A 22,947-nucleotide genomic window follows, 5' to 3' on the forward strand; every position below is an offset into this window, starting at 1 on the left:
AAAAGTCCTAGATATTTAGTTTTCTTTAAGATATTAAATTGATACTGGAAATGTTCTACATTTAGACTTGAGACTTGACTTGAGACTTGTGCCTCAAGACTTGAGACTGGAGCAGTTAACTTGGTCAGACTTCTGCTTTTCCCTTCACAGTGAGGAGTGTGAGCTGTAAATCTCCAGCTCTCCTCCATCTCTCCTCCAGCTCTCCTCCATCTCTCCTCCATCTCTCCTCCATCTCTCCTCCATCTCTCCTAGCAGCTGCTGGCTAATTACACCACAGAAAGTGCTGAAGCCTCGTCCGGCTGCTGATCAATACTTCTCTTCTGGCTCTATATATTTGGTGAAAACAGTATTGATGAGCTGTCGGCGGACATGTTGAGGTATTGTGCTGCAGCTGAACAGATGAAGTCAGACTGATGACAGAGGGGAAAACTGAACAGAATGGATTTTAAAATGCAATTTGAAGTTTACAAAAATGTGTTTGGTGTGCAGAGTTGTTTTACAGCTTTTATCATGGCATTCATTTGAGTTTTTTTTCCCCCACTAGGAAAATGTCAAATGGCACAGCCGCATAAAAGTTATAAATAATGCACTTTCACTGTATTTACTATTTATTATCCTCTGAAAACCTGGAAACATCAAATCCCTGCAGTGTCTAAAATGCATATAACATGGCAAAATGCATGTAAAACATCTTATCTATGACACTTAATTATGCCTATAAAACACCTTATTTATGACACTTTTAATTATGCCTATAAAACACCTTATTTATGATAGTTTTAATTAATGCATTTCATAGGAACAGCCACTTCTTTATGTTTTCAAACACCCGTTTTCCTATAGAGAGAGAAATCAAAAGATCTTTAAAAAGTGTACAAATGATTAGTGTACATTATGTAAGAGTTTACATTTATATTTGAGTTAATTTTGCAGCTGCAATGAGAATGTGATCAATTTAAATCTCACCTGACCATTTTGACTCTGGGACCAAAACTTGCATTAATTCAGTTGCAATTCATTCAATTCAAGCATCAAAAAATTCAAACGATTGCAACTCAAATTCAAAGTGTAAATGTGCATCGTTGGCTCTTCCCATTAAAACATCAAGAGCATCTGGTGAGTCTGAGCCTGTCTGTGAGCTGAACCCAGCAAGAAAATCCCCCAGCTGAACCTTGAGGGCCTGCAGAGCCAGGAGGAAAACATCTACAATGATTTTTTTTTATACAAAAACCTTTATTATTTTGTCTTACAAAACAGAGAGGCGGGTCAGAGATTTTTTCTCTCGACCGCTCGCTGACGGAGACCAGACCGGAAAAAATAAACTAATTTAAAAAAAAAAAATCTTCCAGGAAAGCTGTGTAGGATTTACAAAAATCAAAAGGGAAGCGCACACACCCCCCCCTCCCCCCCCTCTCAGTCTCTTTGTCCCCTGCTGTCCTCCGACTCGGGGACAGACTACTTCTTGGCGTATGTGATCTTCATGGCGCAGGTGGCGGTGATCCTGAAGCCCTGCAGAGCGTCTTTAGCCACGCCCGCCTGAGCGTCGCTCTCAAACTCCACGAAGGAGATGTCGTGTTTCCCCGGGACGAGCCGCACCTCTTTGAAGCCGGGGAACCTGAGAGGGGGGGGGGGGGGGGGGGACAGACGGGACCGTGACACACACACACACACACAGGGTGACCAATGTGTTCACAACACCGCAGAGAGGCTTTAACTACAGCTAAGAGACAGGACCACGTCTCTCCTGTTTCAGCCTCTCTTCACTGGTCGCCTGTTCGTTTCAGAAGTGATTTTAAGATTTTATTGACTACTTTTAAGGCTTTGATCCCTTATGAGCCTGTGTGCAGTGTTCTTTACAGTGTACAGAAGTGTCACCCCAAATACTTCTGAGGTCGAACACCTCACTGTCCCTCCACTGACTGCCTCCATCCCAACTGTCTTCCATGTTTGTATTCAGAGTGACTCCCACCAGCACAGAATTGTGACGAATGTCGATCTCGAGCGACGTAAAAGTCTCATGAATTCCGATATGACTGTTCAGACTGAGGTCACATTGCAAAAAAATCTGACCTGTATCTGATTTAGGACCACATATGAAAGTGACCCAAATCAGAATTGAAAAGATCAGATTCCATGTGATTTGTGCTGTTCACACTGTTATGAAAAAAACAGATCTGAGTCACATATGAGCAAAAAAAAAAATCAGATTTGGGCCACTTTTGCCTGCAGTCTGAACGAGAATTGAGACTCACATTTCCAGGAGTCTTGGTGCTGGTATTGGTTTGAATGTGGTTGTTCACACCTGGACAGACCGACTGAACTGAAGCAGTAAACACAGTTTCTCTACTCACTGGTTGAACAGCATGGACAGCATCATCTCATTGGTTTCCTCCGGCAGGTTGCTGAGGAACAGGATGTAGTTGGGCGGGTTGTCTGGAACCTGAGGAGAAAAGAACAACAAATATAATCTGTGCTGCACTTTCCAAACCGATTTACTCACCATAAAACAATAAATTAAAGCCAAGAGGAATTAAAATGGCTGAGGTTAATCTAAAAAGAGGAATAAACCGAATAAAATATGTAAAAAATGAACTACATAAGAGCCTATCAGTTGAAAAAAACAAAAAAAACAAAACAAAAAACAAACTTAGATCATATATTTTCTATCCAAGTCAATAAAAAACTAGGCAGGACTGAGCAGATTTGGACATTTTACATCACATTACGTCATTTAACAGACTTTTCGGTGGAAAACACGGTGGAATCCTTTCGGACAGTAAAGAGAAAGGAACAGCTGAGCAGCAGAGTCCTACCTGCACCGCCGGGGCGTGGGCCGGCGTGGGCGCTCCCTGAAACCACACAGGAAGACAGGTGATGATGTCAGAGAAGTGCGTTTCAATCAGAATAAACACCGTGACATTTTGACTTTATTTCCATTCTGACAGTAGAGACTCAATTATGCAGAACACAGGATTAACAATATCACAATTACAATCTGAACCAATTTAAATGACTCATTTTTAAAGTCTGATGTGTGTGTGTGTGTGTGTGTGTGTGTGTGTGTGTGTGTGTGTGTGTGGCTGCACTTCAGAACAGCCGAGCTCATCTGGAGGTTTCTATTAATTCCACTTTTCTGTTCAGTCAAGTGCAGCAGATGAGCGGCTCTCAACCTTGTTGGCTTGTGAGTCGTGACTCCTGACAACAAAGCGACGCCCCCTCACCCCCCCCCCCCCCCCCCCCCCCCCACCCCACAGGCTGCATATACAGACTGAACAATTCAACCAAAGAATAATTTTCTCTTTTCAGGTCGATTTTTTTTTCCAGGTTTGATTCATTATCAGAGGAGGCAGAGAGGCTGAAAACTATTCAGAAGAGAAAAATCAGGAAAAAAAAATGGTAGAAATATGTTTTTCCCTAACCCATAAATCATCTCCCTCACAAAGAATATTAGAGTCTGATGCCTCTGTGTGTGTGTGTTGAATTGAAGGATTGCTTGAAGTTTATAATTGTAATTGCTCAGCTGATCTGTGTACTGTTCTAAAGGAACATTTGACAAGTCCTATAAGGGCTGTGGGATCCTGTCTATGCGGCGAGGTCAGACCACCGGAAAGAATCTGGGCTCCTTCTAAGAATCCTTCATGAAATTAATTTCCTCATCTAAATTGATTTCACTCCCCGAAAAGTTATAGCGCTATACATATTTTTGTCCGGTGAGGCCGACAAAAGGTCTTTTAAGTTGTGATTATCTTTGGAGAGGTAAGGCACACTGAATCGTATACTGGTTGACAGTGTCACCAGTGTGAGAGTGAATACTCAATACCAAGTAATGCCGCTTGATTCTGTGTAAAAATATCTTTCTATTTTACTTGATTTGATTCTTTTAATGTAATGCATTTTGCTTGTTCTTTTATACTAGTCCACAACTACCTGCAGACTTGCCAAAAATGTGCATAAATTAAACAGCGTAAATTTGGGAAAATGGAAAAATCAGCTTTGTCAGTCCCTGCCTATGCCAATGCTCAATGCCCGTGTGCAGTTTCAGATTGATCGGCCAACCCATCGAGGAGCAAAATGGATACAGACAGACAGACAGACAGAAGGACAGAGTTTTCCTCATTTTATAGTAGGATGAATTTGATCTTTTTATCTGTCTTTTATCTGCCTTCTATTGATGTAAAGCACTTTGAGCTGCAGGTTGTGTATGAAAGGTGCTATACAAATAAAGGTTATAATTATTATCTTGTGACCCCCAAAATGCATCTCGCGACCCCCCTAGGTGGTCCTGACCCCTAGGTTGAGAACCACTGCAACAGAGAACAGGTAGGCCCGTTCTCTATTAAAAAAGATTAAAAAAAACTGTGTTCAGTTGCTGTCGAGACAAGAGGCACATCGGCTTACATAACGAACGTGGGCCAATAGCGTGATCACTGGGCACGGTGATCGGCCAATCACTGCTGTCGGATTCAGACTGAAGGATCTCTAATTGAGTGAATCTCTAATTTTCAGTTTATGTAACACGGTCTCTTGTCGCTGTTGAAGCAGCACTCACCGCCGCCGGTTTCTTGGTTACGTTAGTCACCAGCTCCTGAGCTTTCTTCTTCTTCTCCTTCTTCTTGTCCTTGTCTCCGTACGTGCCTCTCACCTTGGCGATGACCTCGGAGTCGGTCTTGGCGTACTGTATCCGCTGGAGGCAGACGGGAGAGAAAGTCAGTGAAAACAAAGCCTCCACCTGTCGGGGAAGGTTGGAGGACGGTTGTTCGTCTTCAGAGGGGAAAGAGAAGGAAATTGCTCTGACATTTCCATTTTATTCAGCCGCCGGCGACAGACTTCACCGCTGGGTGAAGGAAGCAGGAAGACGAAAGTGTCGCCGCCTCGCCTGGAAGCCTTTCAGCCGAGAGACAGGAAGCCTCAGGAAGCCTCAGAAAGCCTCAGAAAGCCTCAGGAAGCCTCAGGAAGCCTCAGGAAGCCTCAGAAAGCCTCAGAAAGCCAGCAGTTTGGCACATTACTGGATTTTGTTGCTTTTACACAGCAGGAAAGGACAAACAAATTCAGCTACTAGCAGGATGTGACTGTCTGTGAGCCTTTTACTTGCATTTGCTCCAGAAAATAGATGTTTGCAAATAGAAAAAAAAAAATTCACACACAAGCAGCTGGTTGAAAAAAACTAGCAAACGTACCGACTGTCCAGATCAGTTCATCTTTAAAACATTCAACATACAAACAGGTATTGTGAAAAGCTGTGTGCAGTCTAATATGTCAGATTTAGAGTTCAGCTGTTATTTACTCTAAATACGACAGAGTAGGGCTGAACAATTCATCAAAATTCTATCGAAATCTCAATATGGCCTACTGCAATTTTCAAATCGCAGGAGGCGCAATATTTGTTCAAGGTGAAATGTGTCAAAATAGCATTTTAAAGTAAATATTGTGGTGCTGCAGAGATGTCCTGGCCTACACATCATATTCTACAGACTTAAGAAAACATCTTTGTTTGGTACAGATCCCTGCAAAAATCACACCATAATCATTTTAATACGTTTTTCAATGAAAATGAGAATAATGATGTAAAAATGATCATTCCCTCTAATATCGCAAATCATATCGCAATTGCAATATCAGTCAAAATAATCGCAATTAGATATTTTTTTTTAAAATCGTTCAGCCCTACGACAGAGGTAAACTGTCTGACACACAAACTCAAGTTATACTTCATCAGAACGACTTCAGGGCCAAACATTCAGAGAGGCTTTTAACCCATTGAGGCAAGGAGACAAGGCTAGGAGGCTAGGAGACAAGGCTAGGAGGCAACCCAAACTCGCAGACTCACGCTGCCTGAGTCAGACGTCAGAGTCAGATCCTACCATGGGCTTGTTGTAGAAGGGGAAGCCCTGCAGCTGCCTCAGGGCGTTGGTGGCGGCGGTGAGCTCTTTGAACACGACGAAGGCCTGGCCTCTCATCGGCATGGTCTTCAGCGCCACGATGTCCACGACTTGGCCGAACTGGGAGAACAGAGCGTAGAGCGAGCGCTTCAGCTCTGCAGGGCGAGACAGGAGAGAGAGTCAGCTCAACACCTGATACACCTGATCTGATACACACCTGATCTGATACACACCTGATCTGATACACACCTGATCTGATACACACCTGATCTGACCAGGGTTATTATCGTTAACGAAAACTAACGAAATAACGAAAACTAGGTGTGAAAAAACATTTCCGTTAACTGAAATAAAAATAAAAACGAGGCTTTACAAAGAAACCATAACTAACTGAAACTGTATTGTGTGTTTACAAAACTAACTAAAATAAACTAAAATTATAGAGAAAATTCATTAGTTTTCGTCTTTGTCAATTTATTTCATACATAAGCCTAGTATTTTGAATGTTTGGATCTCGCCCCTGACAAATACCCCATATTACAAAAAAAGACTAAAACTAACACTGAAATGAATAAAAACTAAACCTAAGCATTTTCAAAAAATAAAAACTAAACTAAACTAGCAAACCCACTTTAAAAACTAATTAAAACTAAACTGAAATTGAAAACAAAAAGTCAAAACAAAAAAAATAAAATAAAATAATGAAAAATGCAAACCTATAATAACCTTGGCTCTGACACACCTGCTCACTGCTGACAACACCAGCTGGAGCGGCTAAGTGACGTGTGTTACCTGTATTGTGTCCAAATCCATTATTTCTAAATAATACAATTACTGAAATTAAAGGAATACATGTAATATATCAAAAAGGCTTGGCCCGATACTTGATATTATTGAATATCCACAATCAGCCCGTTTTTTTTGGAAACAGCAGCAATGAAAAAATTACACCAAATGGCCATTGTTTCCTCCAATGCTTGAATAGTAAGATCAAATTTCTAGGCTGTTAATATTAATAGTGATAATAATAATAATAATAATAATAATAATGATGATGATATATTATTATATCCTACAAATTGTATGTAATTTGGAAGAAGTAAAATAATAATAAAAAGATAATATTGTATAACGCTGTACTTTGGCGGGACAGTATCATGATATAATATTTTTGATATCGGCCAAAATTATTTGCAATTTATTCTACTACTTCTATCTACTTCACAAGAAGCCACTTTAACTTTATTAAAATGCGATTCATTTTTGCCGTTTTGATGTTCCAAAACCTAAAAAATACATGAAGAAAGACCAAAACTGCAATAAAAAGGTCAATTTTCTCAATACAATTCTTAGTGAAATAGTGGGGCATGTTTTCTGTTCAGTTGCTTATAAAACTTATAAAAACTTGCATCATACTCCTTTTTCAAAAGTATTCTTTTAGTTAAAATAATGTTTGTTTGACTTCTACTAATTTCAAGTGATGACTTCAAAAGCAATTTTAAGAATAGCATGTAAGCCAAAGGAGCCTGTGATGCTGTAATGAAGTCAGTCATTCTCCCATACTATCCATAGACTCCACTATTCGAAACTAAAGCTTCACAAGCTGTTTCCAGACATCTCACAGTGTGACAAATGCAACATAGCAGAGGCAAATCTCCTCCATAGCTTCGCTCTCTGCCCCAGAATAGAGAGATATTGGACAAAATTTTCTAAAACATTCTCTGATATTCTTAATATCCACATTGAACCGGATCCTGTCTTAATCGCACTGGGAACCTCAGATTCCACATCTGTATTAAAAAACAGCACAGCAGCAACTTCTTTCCTATGGTCTGGTTACAGCTAAAAAAAATGAATTTTGACATTCTGGAAGAAGAAGGAAGTTCCCACTTTTAAGCTGTGGCTCAATGAAATGACTGATACCTTCACCTTTAAAAAATAAGGTTTTCTCTGAAGAATAGAGAGTCACAATTCAATAAGGTTTGGCTGCTCCTCGTCCGTTACCTAAGAAATAACCCATAGTGGACACTCCTCCTGTAGTCGACTGTCCATTAATACTTTTCACCTTTGTTTTCAATTATTTTCCATTGCAACCTTTATTGTCATATACTACGTATTGAGCAGAAAGGGAGGGAGGGAGGGTGGGTGTGTTAAGAGTATTTATTTGTGTTTATTTATGTTGGATATTATCTGTTGTATTCTTTTGCTTTGTTTTTCTCAAATGAAAATGTAGATTGCGTTCTCATGTCCTACATCTTGAAATCCTTCTTTAATAAAACATACTTGACAAAAAAAAAAATGTGGCTCTTTGCATCAGGTTTTAGCAGTGGGGTCATTCCTGTTTCAGCCTGGCACCAGGACCACAGCCTCCCTGCTGCCAACATGCAGAGACAGTAAAGAGCTGTGAAGTTCCCACAGCAGAGGAGCCAGGAGGACTCACTGCTGGAGAATGAATGAACGAATTCACACTTACCATCTTTCTTGATTTTGTCATTTATATTGTTGATATAGATAGTGTGGTTCGGCCGGATATCCATGGTGGATTCTGTGGAAACAACAACAGACAGAGGAGCTAATTCTTCATCTGCTTCCAGTGTTTATAGAGATCACCAGCAGCCACGTTCATTTCTTCTGAAGACAACTGATTTTCAAACATAAACCTGTTCAGAAACCCTGACCGAGCTGTACGTGATCACACAGATAACACTGGAGATGTATTTGACGTTTAACTTCTCATCGAGACTGGGTTAATAAGGTCAGTGGTTCTCAACGTGGGGTCCGGGGACCTCCAGGGGTCCTTGAGGGGGGTTCCAGGGGGTCCCCAGCAAACTGATGAATAGTTAAACTTCACCATTATTTCATTTACAAGAAGTTAAGACAATTAGAGAATGTAGAAGAATGACCATAGTTTCTCTGTTATCTCTCTACCTGCAATACAGACAGTCATGGGGTTCTGGACAAAATCATATCTAACAATATAAATATTCTCAGATTTGGGTCTGAGAGACAAAATCTCATCAAATGGGGGTCCGTGGCTCTAATGTGGACTAAATCAGGGGTCCTGGATATGAAAATGGTTGAGAATCACTGAGTTGGGTAAAACCACAGGGTAAATAAAACATGTTGGGTTTGGTCTCTTACGAAGCTAGCATACGTTAGCTTTACGTTCATTCATAACTTTAGCCTAGCTGGAGTTAGCCGTCAAGCTAACTACTAACGTTAAGATATAACTGTTGGCTTCAGTGACTTTACCCTCTAGCATTGAGATCCTGCATATGAAACACAACCCATCCGGCATGTGTATTACCTGTACCAGTATTTCAGTGAAACATTATAGAAGTGAATTAAGACTGCAGAAATGTAAAAACTCACCTCTTTTCCCACACACACACTTCTCGTATAAAACAGGAAATGTGGGTTTGCTGGCGCCGGTTCTTGATTTAACTAATCTCGACCCTGTACTGCCACCAGCAGGCTAGGAGTGGAACTACAGGATGATATTTAATTTATGGAATATGACATTTTATTTATTTATTTATTTATTTTATGTTTGGCGTCCGCGTTTCAAATAATGTCTCATGTTGTCACGTCTTTTTTTTTTTTTTTTTTTTTTATTATTATCATCTGATATACAAATTTATCCAAAAGCATAAATGGAGTAACAGAACAGTAACAAAGAATAACAGACATACAAATGTACAACGTCCAACAAATACAAAATGAAAATGGTGCAGTAAAAATTATATTAAGATGTTAAATTTGGAGCACAAATTTAAGGTTTTCACAGCTTTTCTATTGCGTGAGGTAGATATGTTCTAATGTAGGACTCTGCTTCCATTTTAAAGGCACAAAAGTATATTCTGAAGCTTTATGGCTTGATGTACATGACTGGCTTTACCCAAAGGTTTTTCATCTTGAAAACTTCTCTCAAAAGGACATTGTTTATGGACTTGTCATGGACAATAGAAAAGATGACTTTCTTCTTATTCTTGGAACATTTTATATACACAAATCAAAATATATGAAAGTGAAACCTAAGTTTAGTGTGTTTCAATTCATAATGAGTTTATTTCTTACATAAAAGCCCTTAAAGTCATAGAAAATAAAAATGCAATGAAACTTTTTAGTATAATAGAAGATTTGATTGACAAAAAAGCCCTAGCCCTTTAAGTTATTATTTTTGTTATATTTAATATTATTTCAATCTCTTGTCTGTTTTGAATTTAATCTTTTTTCTGTCTTTTTGGTATGCACCTGATCCTATTAGTATATTGTGCAGATTTCTAAGCAATGATGTTTGTACATGGAAATTGTTCAATAAAAAAAAAAAAAGAAATGTACAAAAAAGAGTTTAGTTTTTAACACCTTACATTTATGGATATAAAACTTGGCCAGCAATATGATGAGATTACACAGAAAAAAACATTTTCTAATTCTTTCCTAGAATGTGTTAAACCAAACAATACATCCCTCAAGCAAAGTACAAAAGCATCATGGAGAGAATCCAGTATAAAACGACAAACGAGTGTGATCACAAGACCAAAACAAATGGAAGACAGTCTTAACGTCACGTCTATCAAAACGTTCCTCCACAATGAAGTCTCACTGCAAACAGGCCCAGCGGTAAGAGTTAGCGACTCTTTTGTCTTCTCCGGGCTTCCGTATTAATGTTTTCCCTTATCAGCTGATGACGCTTTCTACTTGGACGGTTTTCCTGTCATTGTACGCTAGCTAGCTAACAGGCTAACGGCTACTACACAGTGGACATGGCAGCGAGCCGGTTCACAGTGGGACGGACGGCGGGACGCTGAGACGCCACAACAATAAACAGCTAGCCGCGGCGACTCTCTCTCTCTGAAACCAAACCCCCTGTCCCAGCCTATCAGGACGAGTTTGTAGGTTTTTTTTGCGTGCAGTTATCTTTGTGACTTTTGCCCCCTTCTCCCGCTCCTTAACCCTGAAAGTTATCCACAGTTATCTCGCTGCTAGCTAAATTAGCCGTTGTGAAAGAGCGTCGCTCACTTCAAAGCTAGCCGGGACGGTGCGGACAAAACCGGGATGTGCAATGGCATCGGTGCGGGTGGCTGTCCGGGTCAGGCCCATGAACAGGCGGTGAGTCCGAGACAGAGCAACTGTGATTTAACGATAACAGTCAGGTGTAATGTTAAGGTTATTATGCTGCGATGCTCATTGAGGTGACTGGCTCTGCACAGCTGGAGTGTGGGACGTTTAAATCACATGACTGGACTCTAAAATAATTTTAGTAAATAAATACTCGTCGTCTTCTTCACAAGTGCAGCCTCTTTTAAGGTTGTTACACCTGTGAAATCATAAGGATGATCGGTTTCCAGCGAGCCCAGCCTGGAGGTTAATCAGCATAATACACTAAATGTCAGCAGGTTAGCTTTTATCAAGCAGCTGCCAGTGTGGAAGCAGGTTGTTTATTGTCCAACACAAACTACAGTTCATGGCCTGTGTATGTGCAACTAGGACAGGTATTCATTCAGTGTTTTTTAACTGAGGCAGCCAACTTATTTTCCCCCTCCACTTGTATGGTGTTCAGCAGTGGTGGAAGAAGTACTGAGATCTTTTACTGCAGTAAAAAAAAATAGCAATACAACAATGTAAAGATACTCCATTACAAGTAAAAGTCCTGCATTCAAAATCTTACTTAAGTAAAAGTACATAAGTATTGGCAGCAAAATGTACTTAGAGTATCAAAGTAAACGTACTCATTATGCAAACTGTCCCCATCTAGAGAGTTATATTTTTCATAAATTATTGGAATATTAATACTGATTTATTGACATACATGTACATGTAAGCAGCATTTTAAAGTTGTCAACGTGAAGCTAATCTTAACAATTTAGCTATACTTTTGGGTAGTCTAATCTATAACAATGCTATTTTATAGTTATTTTATAAAGATGATCAAATGTTTTAAATATAAAATATTGATCTGAAAAGTAACTAGTAACTATAGCTGTGAACAGAACAGTACAGTACTTGAGTAAATGTACTTAGTTACTTTCCACCACTGGTATTCAGAGGCAGGGTTTCTAGTCAGATCTTTAAGAAGAGAAAGCTCTTTTACAAATTTTCCCAACACTGTGCCTGGACAGTTAACCTGATCCTCCATTATCTGACAGGCTCATAATGGAAGTGGTTTACAGCGCTGAAAGCACTCATCATTACATAATGTGTTGCGGTAATCGTGTCTGGCTCCAAGATAACAGAGAGACTTTTAAACAGCTGAGTTTATGTTCTGATCGGAGCTGAATTGATCGATTATAATTTTGATAAGCGATGAATCGCTGTAGTCGTATGTCAAGTGAAAACACCAAACATTTTCTGGTTACAGCTCAAAAAACACTAAGACTTGCTGCTTTTCTCTGTTTCATTTCATTATAAAAGGAATACTTTGGGTTTTTTTGGCTGCTGGTCAGACTGAAGAAGCACTTTGAAAAATCACTTTGGGTTGTGGAAACTTGTGTTGGGCATTTGTCATTATTCTTGACATTTTACTTCTTTCCTGACTAAATGATTAGCTAATTGATAAATGAAAATAATCGTTAGTGGCAGCCCTAGTTCTGATAATGTGGAGTTGACACCGATTGAATTCAAAGACTTTCCAACCAGAAGCATGAAGCGATTATTTTATTGCTCCCAAATCAAACATTAGGGATGTGATGTGGTTCAGCCTGAGAACACAGACTGGGTGGAGGCAGATCGTACATCTCTAAGCAAACATGGAGCTCTACTGGCAGAATAAATTTCTATTCAAGTCCAGTCCTTTAGGTTTAATAGATGTCGAACCACAGAGGTCAAAGGAGGCTGAGAGTTTGTCCCAGGACTGGATCAGTTCGGTTTCTCTCATTCTGGGAAAACCTGGAAATTAAAAGATTGTTCACAAATTAGGGAAATTAACAAAATGTCAGTGAGCGCTCTGATGGATCTGAGAAATGACAAAGTTAAGGTTAAGGTTACTTTATGGTTTCCCATGGGAGGAAATTGTCTTGGATTAAGGGAACTGCTGCACCGAACCAGACAATACAATAAAAACACATTAAAAAGGAACACATTTGCAAACATTTACAGTTACAGGTCATTCTCTCAAGTATGCAGCATGAACAATTTGAAGCTGTATGTCCTTTCAGAGTTTAGTTTTTTAGTATTAACAGCCTTTTATTCACTAGAATATTAAAGTGTCTGAATCCAGATGGTATACGACCTGATAATAAATGTCATAAAGAGACTGTGTGTTATTCTATTTAGTATTAGTATTGAAAAAATTGGCTAACACTCAACAAAAACGGTTTTAAACAGAGGATCACTGTCGGGGTTTGGGGTCAATTCATGAATGAACTCATCAATTCCAGTTCAACTGAGGCATTGGAATTTGAAAAACCTACAGGAAACAGAATTGGAATTGAATTGAAATTTCACAAAGTTGAATTTGCACCATGCATTAAATTCAGTTCATGATTGGTAAGACTGCAGCTAACGATTATTTTCATTGTTGATTAATCTGTCGATTATTTTCTCGATTAATCGATTAGTTGTTTGGTCTATAAAATGTCAGAAAATGGTGAAAAATGTGGATCAGTGTTTCCCAAAGCCCAAGATGACGTCCTCAAATGTCTTGTTTTGTCCACAACCCAAAGATATTCAGTTTACTGTCATAGAGGAGGAAAGAAACCAGAAAATATTCACATTTAAGAAGCTGGAATCAGAGAATTTTGACATATTTTTCTTAAAAAATTACTCAAACCGATTAACCGATTAATCGATTATCAAAATAGTTGGTGATTAATTTAATAGTTGACAACTAACCGATTAATCGATTAATCGTTGCAGCTCTAATGACTGGATCTAAACTTGATCACTTTATTCCCATTGCAGACAAAATCCTTCTTTCTGCCCTCTGGCCTTCTTCAGTGTCTCCTCTCTATATGTCCTGCTGCCACAACATACACTCACAACTCACAACAAATAAAGTGATTCAGATCTGACATAAAGTTCTGGAAAAGGATTCCCTAAAATGACTGGTAACCCTGATTAGTGAAGTTTACAGTCTGTGACCCCAGTGTTCATGTTGTAAGATGGATGAAGCAAGTGGATGTTGGCACAGTAAACTCAAGTATTGCAAATTGTCTAACAGAAGAAACCTTGCACTGTTTATAGAAGATAATTTGACTTTTACAGGGAGAAGGACTTGACTGCAAAGTGCATCATTGAGATGCAAGGAACCAAAACCTCCATCACCAACCTGAAGGTATTTTACAAAAATAAAGAGTTTCTCTTTGTCTCTTGTGTTTCCCATTCACATACACACTGCCTGTCCACAGTCTGGACCCACCTGACTGAATGTTCTGTGTTCCTCATTCTCTTAAAGCCATTTTGATCTAAAGGCTTCTGCTTAAATGCTTGAAATGAGTTTCTTAGACAAATATAAATAGTGAAGTTGATCCTATGTATGAATTTCTTTCCAAAGCCTTTGCCTTTCCATCAAGGCAAAGAATCTAAAATATAAGATAGTTTTGATTTGTTTAACAATTTTTTCTGATTCCTGCAGATCCCAGATGGCATCACAGGAGATTCGATGAGGGAGAGAATCAAGACCTTCACATATGATTTCTCCTACGACTCGGCGGACTGTAAGAGCTCCAGCTTCGTGTCTCAGGAAAAGGTAAGCAAGCGTCCAATATGGTGTAAAGCAGGACTCCCCTCTCCTCTGTGATGATAAAGGAGTTGGATGGTCTATCTAAACATGGTGAAAGTATCAAAACTAAATCCACACAATCCATATTAGTGCAGCGAGCCTCTAAACGAGCCGTTTGGACTTCCGTAACTTTGTGGCGTCACAAAGGTTCGCTCATTATCATTTTTGTAAGAAATAATAGACTAACAAAGTGTTTTTTTCAAAGCGGTTGAGCGGTTGTCATCGTTTATTACCGGAGAGTTTTCCCTACCTGTAGCCGCCGGGCCGCGGAGTCTCACGTTTCACTCTGGAAACGGTTAGCCGATCAGAACGGAGGGGTCGTTAATATTAATGAGCCTTAAAGACACGGAGACAGAAACGGCCTGTTCTTGGTAAGGCTCAGAGAGATGCTGGAAAATGAACGTGGAGAAATGGATTGAGAGTGTTTTTGGTTCATGACACCACACACACAGCTTTGAATGGACAGAAAGACACAAAATAAAACTCTGGAAAGTGGAGGATATGGGAACTTTAACCAGATTATACACAAATCAGCTTATGCCACTCGAAGGTGATTTTATTTTCTCTGTTCTTTTTGGATTAACAGTGGTAAAACAGGGTGGATTCTGGGTTGCAGTGTGGAGGATTTGTCTCACTCTTGCTCTCGGTCAAAACAGCTTGCTGTTGATAGTGTGTGTGTTTACTCAGGCCTCTGACATGATGTCATGTCCATGTGCAATCTTGTCATAAGCTTCCTCGTATCATATTACAGATATTCCAGCTCTCCAACATCGATACTGAGCTTCTTAGTCATGTGGAACTCTGAGGAAAATGTTGGGCAACCTTGTGCACCAATATGTACCTCAACAGCCTTATACTTTTTATATTATATTATATTTTTTTTATATATTTTTTTTTCATTTTTTCTGAATATAGAACAAACAAACTTATAAGCAAACATAACACTGAAAAAAATACAAGTTAGAGACTTTTAGACCAATTTCATGAGAGATCATTTTGACAGAATCACTTCATCATATCTGTATTAGACCTTTCTATTGTTGACAAACAAATGCAAGGTTTCAGTGTAGTCAATGTAAGGCTGCCAAATTTTCAGAAAGCAGTCATATTTCTTCCTTAAAATATACGTCATTCTCTCCAGGGATTCACATCGATTCATTTCTGAGAGCCAAAGTCCTGTTATACTTTGCAAACATAAAGGCTCGCGTGTCTCTTCAGTTTGATTCCACACTTGAGTTGCGTTTTATCAACATCATTTAAATCCAGTAACTATGGAGCCAGGCTAATCTTAGATATTCTACATGTAAATAAGCCTTAAATAAACAAAACCTGCAAAAGTCCTTAAAATTAGAATCTCTTGTTTCTTTATAAAAGCTTAAATTCTTAAACCATGATTTTCTTAACATTGACTGTAACTGTTTCCACTGATTTGCCTTAGTTTGCTGACTGTCTGCTGTGTGGTGATGTGTGAATGAACTTCCATGTCTTCCATGTTTTTATAACTGTATAGTTGTTAGCAGGTCTCTCTTGAAAAAAGATCTTGGATTTCAATGATAATATGGGTTGGACGATTCTGCTTATCTCCTGATACAATTCGATACTCGATCTGTGGTTCAGGATTCAACACAACCAGGATACGATGTGATAGTAGATAGTAGAAGTTCAGTGACAACAAAGTGCTGACTGTGCAGAATTCTGTTTATTTCTGAGCCACAAATCTTTCCAGCGATGCCATTGGCTGCTAGAATGTAAACAACAATTTAAAAATGTCATTACAAAGTGACAATAATATAATTTGGATGGAGAGCTTGTGAAACTGTGATGGTCAAGAGTCTCATTAGTGATTACTACAGCAGAATAACATGGAGCTGATATCACCATTCATTTCTCTGCCCCACAATACGTATTGTCACATTTTTGTATTTTTGCGATATATTGAATTTCAGTACATCGTCCCATCCCTAAATAATAACAATCATTTCTCCTTTCTTGTCCAGGTTTTCAGAGACTTGGGTTCTGATGTGCTGAAGGCGGCCTTTGAGGGCTACAACGCCTGCATCTTCGCCTACGGTCAGACCGGCTCGGGGAAGTCCTACACCATGATGGGAAATCCGGTGAGACAAACACTTTCCCTGCTAGACATTTTACGTTTACATACCAGGCATTTAGCAGACGCTCTTATCCAGAGCCACTCAGAATGAGTTTTAACTACATAATAAACCTCTCAGACTCCAGATCTGACCCGCCGATCTGTCTGGTCCACTGCCAGTGCTACACTCAGTGAAGTCATCAAGCAAGGCTCCGGCCGCTTGTTTAATTTTCTAATGATTAGTGGGGAAGACAGAAAATGTGGAGGGTCAAAGGTCATGAGCTGGCTGTACAGAGAGGGGGGAAAAGTCGGACTCCAAACTTATCTACACTGGACAATGAATCGGATTAGCAGCTTCACTTCCGTCAATAAACCTGCTGGCTGTAAGATTGCAGCGGCATCCAGAGGTAAACACAGGGAGACGGAGGAAATTTCAGGGTTCCTACGCAGGTCTGGAAAGTCTGGAAAAGTATTAAAAATTAATTTGATCATTTCCCAGGTCTTGAATAGTTTGGGAATTTGAAAAAAATGTCTGGAAAAGTATGGGAAATGTTGCGGTTCAGGTCCGATACACACATAATTCTAGCTTTTATGTTGTTTTAGAGCCACTTTGAGTCCACAGTTTTTGTTGATGTGAAGAATAATGTTCAGATAGAGGGACGCTCTTATTACCCAGCCGCTGTCAGCATGCATTATATCAAATACCCACCAAAATCAAATCCGGTCGAGAACATAGGGTCTGGGAAAAATATGGAATTTTAAAATGGAAAGCGTGTAGGAACCCTGCCAATCATCTCACATATTCTGATATTTGTGTTGTCTGGAAAAAGTATGGAATATTTTAATTGAAAATGTGTAGGAACCCTGAAATTTAGAAAGTGGCACTTGTGACACTCATGTAATTTGCTCATAGATGCAAAATAAAGTGAGATTTCTAGTGGTTAGAGAGACATCCTTCAACTGGAGGAATGGGGTTTAAACTGTCATGTAGGTGAACATCATTTTAACATCAATAAATCATAACCACATTAATTCTGAGACATTAGTATAATTACTGTAAACAACCCAGACCCTCAGTGTTCAGCCTGTCAGCCTCTCTCAGCCTCTACTCTGCATCCTCCATTGTTTCTCCACCTGGTGGATCTGGAGGGAAATCTGCTGGATCGCTTTACGGCACAAAACAGGAAGAGGTTCTGTTCTTCCAGAGCAAACGGAGCTAAAGCTGAAAGAGTTTCTGGCAGCAGATGGTGGAAGGAGGGAAAGGAAGATGGAGAAATCACTTCCAGCATGTTGATCCTCTTCAGGGAGGGGGCAGGAAGCAACGGGGCTGATGGGAAATGTAGTCTTAATGTGGAGAAACACTAGAACTAACAATACTGCTGGAGTGAGACAGAGGAGAACAATCATCTCCAACATGGACTCACTGGTCTACAGTCATTATACCAAGGCAGCACTGTTAATTTAATGATGATGTGTTGATGGTTCAGAAAGCTCCTGAGGTCTGATGCGTCTCGGTTTCTGTGCTCAGGGAGATGCGGGTCTCATCCCGAGGATCTGTGAGGGTTTGTTCAGCCGGATCGCCGGAGCGACTCGATGGGACGAAGCTTCCTTCCGCACAGAAGTCAGGTGAGTCAGGATCCAGAGCGCGTGATGAAAGGTGGTAGTTTGAAGAAATACCCTGATATTGTAATATAAGTAAATGTCCCTTTTGCTCCTCTCTGTCACCGATTGCTCTAACACAGCAGTGATCCAACCTATATCCAGTTCATAAAGCTTTTCCATTGTCTGTTCTAAACAGCCAGTGTCTGGTAGCTCTCTCCTGGGAAAAATCCTCTACTGGTGCGTTTTACATTTCTGCCAGTGGTGGAAGAAGCACTGAGATCTTTTACTTCAGTAAAAGTAGCAATACAACAATGTAAAGATACTCCATTACAAGTAAAAGTCCTGCATTCAAAATCTAACTTCAGTAAAAGTACATAAGTATTGGCAGCAAAATGTACTTAGAGTATCAAAGTAAACGTACTCATTATGCAAACTGTCCCCATTTAGAGAGTTATATTTTTCACAAATTATTGGAATATTAATACTGATTTATTGACATACATGTACATCTAAGCAGCATTTTAAAGTTGTCAACGTGAAGCTAATCTTAACAATTTAGCTCTACTTTTGGGTAGTCTAATCTATAACAATGCTATTTTATAGTTATTTTATAAAGATGATGAAATGTTTTAAATATAAAATATTGATCTGAAAATTAACTAGTAACTATAGCTGTGAAATAAATGTAATGGAGTATAAGTACAAAGTAGCATAAAATGGAAATACTCAAGTAAAGTACAAGTACCTCCAAATTGTACTTAAGTACAGTACTTGAGTAAATGTACTTAGTTACTTTCCACCACTGGTTTCTGGTTTGTTTGGAATCAACAGAAGATGTCTGATAGCCACCATGGCTGAACAGACAGAGAAAAGAGAACTCAAGAGAGAGAGAACTCAAACTGCATCAACAGAAAATCCAAGGAAAAAGACGACACAGCACCAGCTGCACTTTGTTTGGTGTCCAAAGATGTCGCCAAAATAATGAGTAACTCTAGGATTACCGCTTCAAACACACAACTGCGTAGAATGCCATATGAATCGTCAGGATCTACTCCTCATTTCAGCATTCATCCAGACCAGAAAACAGCACTTCCATCAAAAATATAGATCAGATTAGATAAACTTTATTATCTCACATGGGGAAATTCAATGCAATGAGACAATAGAGACACATAGAGACATAAAAAGACAAAATGAGATGAGACGAGATGCAGTAAAAATAGTCACAAGAACAGTCACCATTGTCCAAACCAATCCCCACCCCAAAGCCCCCCCAAAACAAAACAAAACAAAAACAAATGCAAACATTGTTTATGCGTGTCTATGTGCTTGATAATCAACTAACTGAGCATTGAACAGAGAAATAGCTGAAGGTACAAATGTATGAACTTTTAAACTGGGTCACACTGCTTGCCGCTGCCTCCCACCTCTTTGCAACAAAAACGTGAAAATGCGGTCTTAATTTTGAGAAACAAAACGCTGCACATAGCACCGTAAACTAAAGGCTGACAGACGTAAAGCCTCTCATATTTGGGGCAAACTTTGGGGCAAAAAGACAGTTCCTCATCATATCAGTAAACCTGGGGTCTCTGTCATGTGTTCCTGTTCCGGTTTCTGCGTTCAGCTACCTGGAGATTTACAACGAGAGAGTTCGGGATCTGCTGAGGAGGAAATCCACCCAGACCTACAACCTGAGGGTGAGGGAGCACCCCAAGGACGGGCCGTACGTCGAGGGTAAGAGCCGAGGGAGACGCCCCGGGGCTGCTGTGGGGCGGGATTGCTCATTAGTTTATATTTTTATATGGTTTTCTATTTTCAGTTCAGTTTCTGTTCAGTTATAATTAGTTTCAGTGTGGCTTTGGCCCTATTTATATATTTACGAATGTCAGTTTCAGTTCTTGTTTCAGTATTTTTGATAGGGATAGCGTAATGACAGAATTTCAGAACAGTTATTTTATGTGGTAACACAAATATTTTTTTCCTTTTTTTTTTTTTTTTTTACACTTCTTTACCTTGCACATAAACAAAAAGACAAAAACTAAAAACATGTCACATACTTTTTACTACATTTGCTACACTGCTCAGTATATCTGTAAGGAGTTTAGTTTAGTTTGGTTTAGTTTAGTTTAGTTTAGTTTAGTTTAGTTTAGTTTAGTTTATGGAGTTTATTTATATCAGGGACCATGTACAAAATATATTACTCTCAAACAAAGAGAGAAGATGCTTTGTACCAGATTTAGCTGCTAGCTAATTTCCATCTGTAGTCCCTGGGCAGGTGAACAGAAACAATAAAACACAGAGCAAAACCTATCATCTCCACTACAAATGGACCAACAACCTATTGACATCCACACAGGCATATACACACACACACACACACACACACACACACACACACACACACACACACACACACACACACACACACACACACGCACACACACGCGCACACACACACACACACACACAAAAGAAAGAAAGGAAAGAAGGAAGGAATCCTTATTTATTCTGAATGAGTTATTGGATACTGTGATATTCATAGTTTGTAATGTAATTTGAAGGTGAATTGTAGATGGACAACATGTATTCTATGTTTTCAGTATATTTTGTTTGATCACTTTGTTTTGTAGTGTCTGAAAGCCAATGTGGGCGGGGCACCAGTATGGTGTATGACGCTTTAACAAAATCAAAATCAATCAATCAATGTAGCTATTTCACTGTTTCATTTTTATTTTTATTTCAGTTTACGACAGTGTGTTTTAGCACTTTGTTTATAATAACCTGGCTAAACACAGAACTGCAAGTCAGCCAAAAAAAATGGATCATGCAAAAATCATTTGTCCTGCAGATCCGAGCTGATATTGATCAAAGTGTGAGCTCCACCTCTAACCTGCTCCTCCCCCTCTGACCTCAGATCTGTCCAAACACCTGGTGCAGAACTACAGCGATGTGGAGGAGCTGATGGAGGCCGGGAACATCAACCGCACCACCGCCAGCACCGGCATGAACGACGTCAGCAGCCGCTCCCACGCCATCTTCACCATCAACTTCACACAGGTCCGCAGCTACTGACTCACTTCTCACAGTGAATTTCTGTTTTTCCAGCTTTGCTTCAGTCCGCCGAGGCAGCAGGACTCACAGATTACACACACTGACACTTTGAAGGCTTGAGTGTAAAGCTGCGTTCACACCCAGCATGTGAGAAGGGAAACGTAATCCAACCAACTGCAGGAAACCACACCTCAAACACAAGGGATTATGGTATAATAAGGAGACAGATGCGGTTCCTTATGCTTGAGAAAGCCTAGCTGAACAAAATGAAGTCTGGACTGATGCTCATATTCAGCTACTTCTTCATGGTTTCTTCACCGGTATGAACACCACAGAAGAAGAGACAGACAAGTCCATCATGTTAGATGAAGTTACAGAGACTGGATTGTTGTTGTAAATTCTCTGTGGAAGTCAGGGAATATCAGGGAATTTAACAAATGGATCAGATTACAGGAATATGGCAGAATATATTTTCCAACTTGTTTCACACATTTCACTGCGTCAGATGGTTTTCAGCCCAACTGGAGTGGAAGCTCCGACTCAAGTTGTAGAAAGTGTGTGTGTGTGTGTGTCAAGGTTATTATAGTTTTGCATTTTTCATTAGTTTTTATTTTTACTTTGTTTTGACTTTTTGTTTTCAATTTCAGTTTAGTGTTAATTAGTTTTTAAAGTGGGTTTGCTAGTTTAGTTTAGTTTTTATTTTTTGAAAATGCTTAGTTTTAGTTTAGTTTCTATTAGTTTTAGTCTTTTTTTTTATAATATGGGGTATTTGTCAGGGGTGAGATTCAAAAATTCAAAATACTAGGCTTATGTATGAAATAAATCAACAAAGACAAAAACTAAAGACATTTTCTCTATAATTTTAGTTTATTTTAGTTAGTTTTGTAAACACACAATACAGTTTCAGTTAGTTATCGTTTTTTTGTAAAGCCTCGTTTATATTTTTATTTCAGTTAAGGAAAATGTTTTTTCACACCTAGTTTTTGTTATTTTGTTAGTTTTCGTTAACGATAATAAACTTGGTGTGTGTGTGTGGGAGTCGCTGAGTTTTTAAGGTGATTTTAGTTGGTTGTTTATTCTTTTTTTATTGTGAGATTTCTCATTAATAAACATCAAAAATTCAAACTCTTGAATGAAACGAGCCAGTAAAATATGACTGATTGTTCCTTTAATTCTCTTTCCAATTCCTGTTTCTAATCTCTCTCCCTCTCTCTCTCTCCCCCACTCCCTCTCTCTCTCTCTCTCTCTCTCTCTCTCTCTCTCTCTCTCTCTCTCTCTCTCTCTCTCTCTCTCCCCCCCTCTCTCTCTCTCTCTTTCTCCCCCCCCCACCCAGGCTAAGTTTGATGCGGAGATGCCCAGTGAGACGGTCAGTAAGATCCACCTGGTGGATCTGGCGGGCAGCGAGCGAGCCGACGCCACCGGAGCCACCGGCGTGCGTCTGAAGGAAGGAGGAAACATCAACAAGTCGCTCGTCACTCTGGGAAACGTCATCTCCGCTCTGGGTGAGGGACCACAGTACACACACATTCATAACCATAAGCATAATCATAACCAATCATATTAATTTTATATACAGTACTGTGCAAAAGTCTTAGGCACACAAG

At 39.4% G+C, this 22,947-nt stretch overlaps 2 protein-coding genes across 2 annotated transcripts; one reads left to right on the forward strand and one right to left on the reverse strand.

The window, feature by feature from the left end:
* Positions 1–661: 661 nt before the first annotated feature.
* Positions 662–9,282, reverse strand: snrpb2 (small nuclear ribonucleoprotein polypeptide B2). The gene is made up of 7 exons (XM_071513222.1): positions 9,252–9,282; positions 8,353–8,424; positions 5,862–6,034; positions 4,550–4,684; positions 2,814–2,849; positions 2,352–2,440; positions 662–1,615 (listed from the first exon to the last, which is right to left on the reverse strand). The coding sequence occupies exons 2-7, from the start codon at positions 8,414–8,416 to the stop codon at positions 1,456–1,458; spliced, it is 657 nt and encodes a 218-aa protein (XP_071369323.1). The 5' UTR covers positions 8,417–8,424; positions 9,252–9,282; the 3' UTR covers positions 662–1,455.
* Positions 9,283–10,655: 1,373 nt separating this feature from the next.
* On the forward strand, positions 10,656–22,845 carry LOC139639156 (kinesin-like protein KIF16B; the record flags this gene model as incomplete). Its single annotated transcript, XM_071513221.1, has 8 exons — positions 10,656–10,991; positions 14,085–14,154; positions 14,455–14,568; positions 16,599–16,715; positions 18,219–18,316; positions 19,917–20,026; positions 21,207–21,349; positions 22,677–22,845. Coding segments are annotated over exons 1-8 (868 nt in total), but the record flags the coding sequence as incomplete, so codon positions are not given.
* Positions 22,846–22,947: the final 102 nt, after the last annotated feature.

The sequence above is a fragment of the Centroberyx affinis genome, unplaced genomic scaffold, assembly GCF_046629955.1.
Source record: "Centroberyx affinis isolate AG114_WGS23_722 - 3 ecotype Tasmania unplaced genomic scaffold, CSIRO-AGI_Caff_v1 ptg006893l_1, whole genome shotgun sequence".
Taxonomy (NCBI): domain Eukaryota; kingdom Metazoa; phylum Chordata; class Actinopteri; order Beryciformes; family Berycidae; genus Centroberyx; species Centroberyx affinis.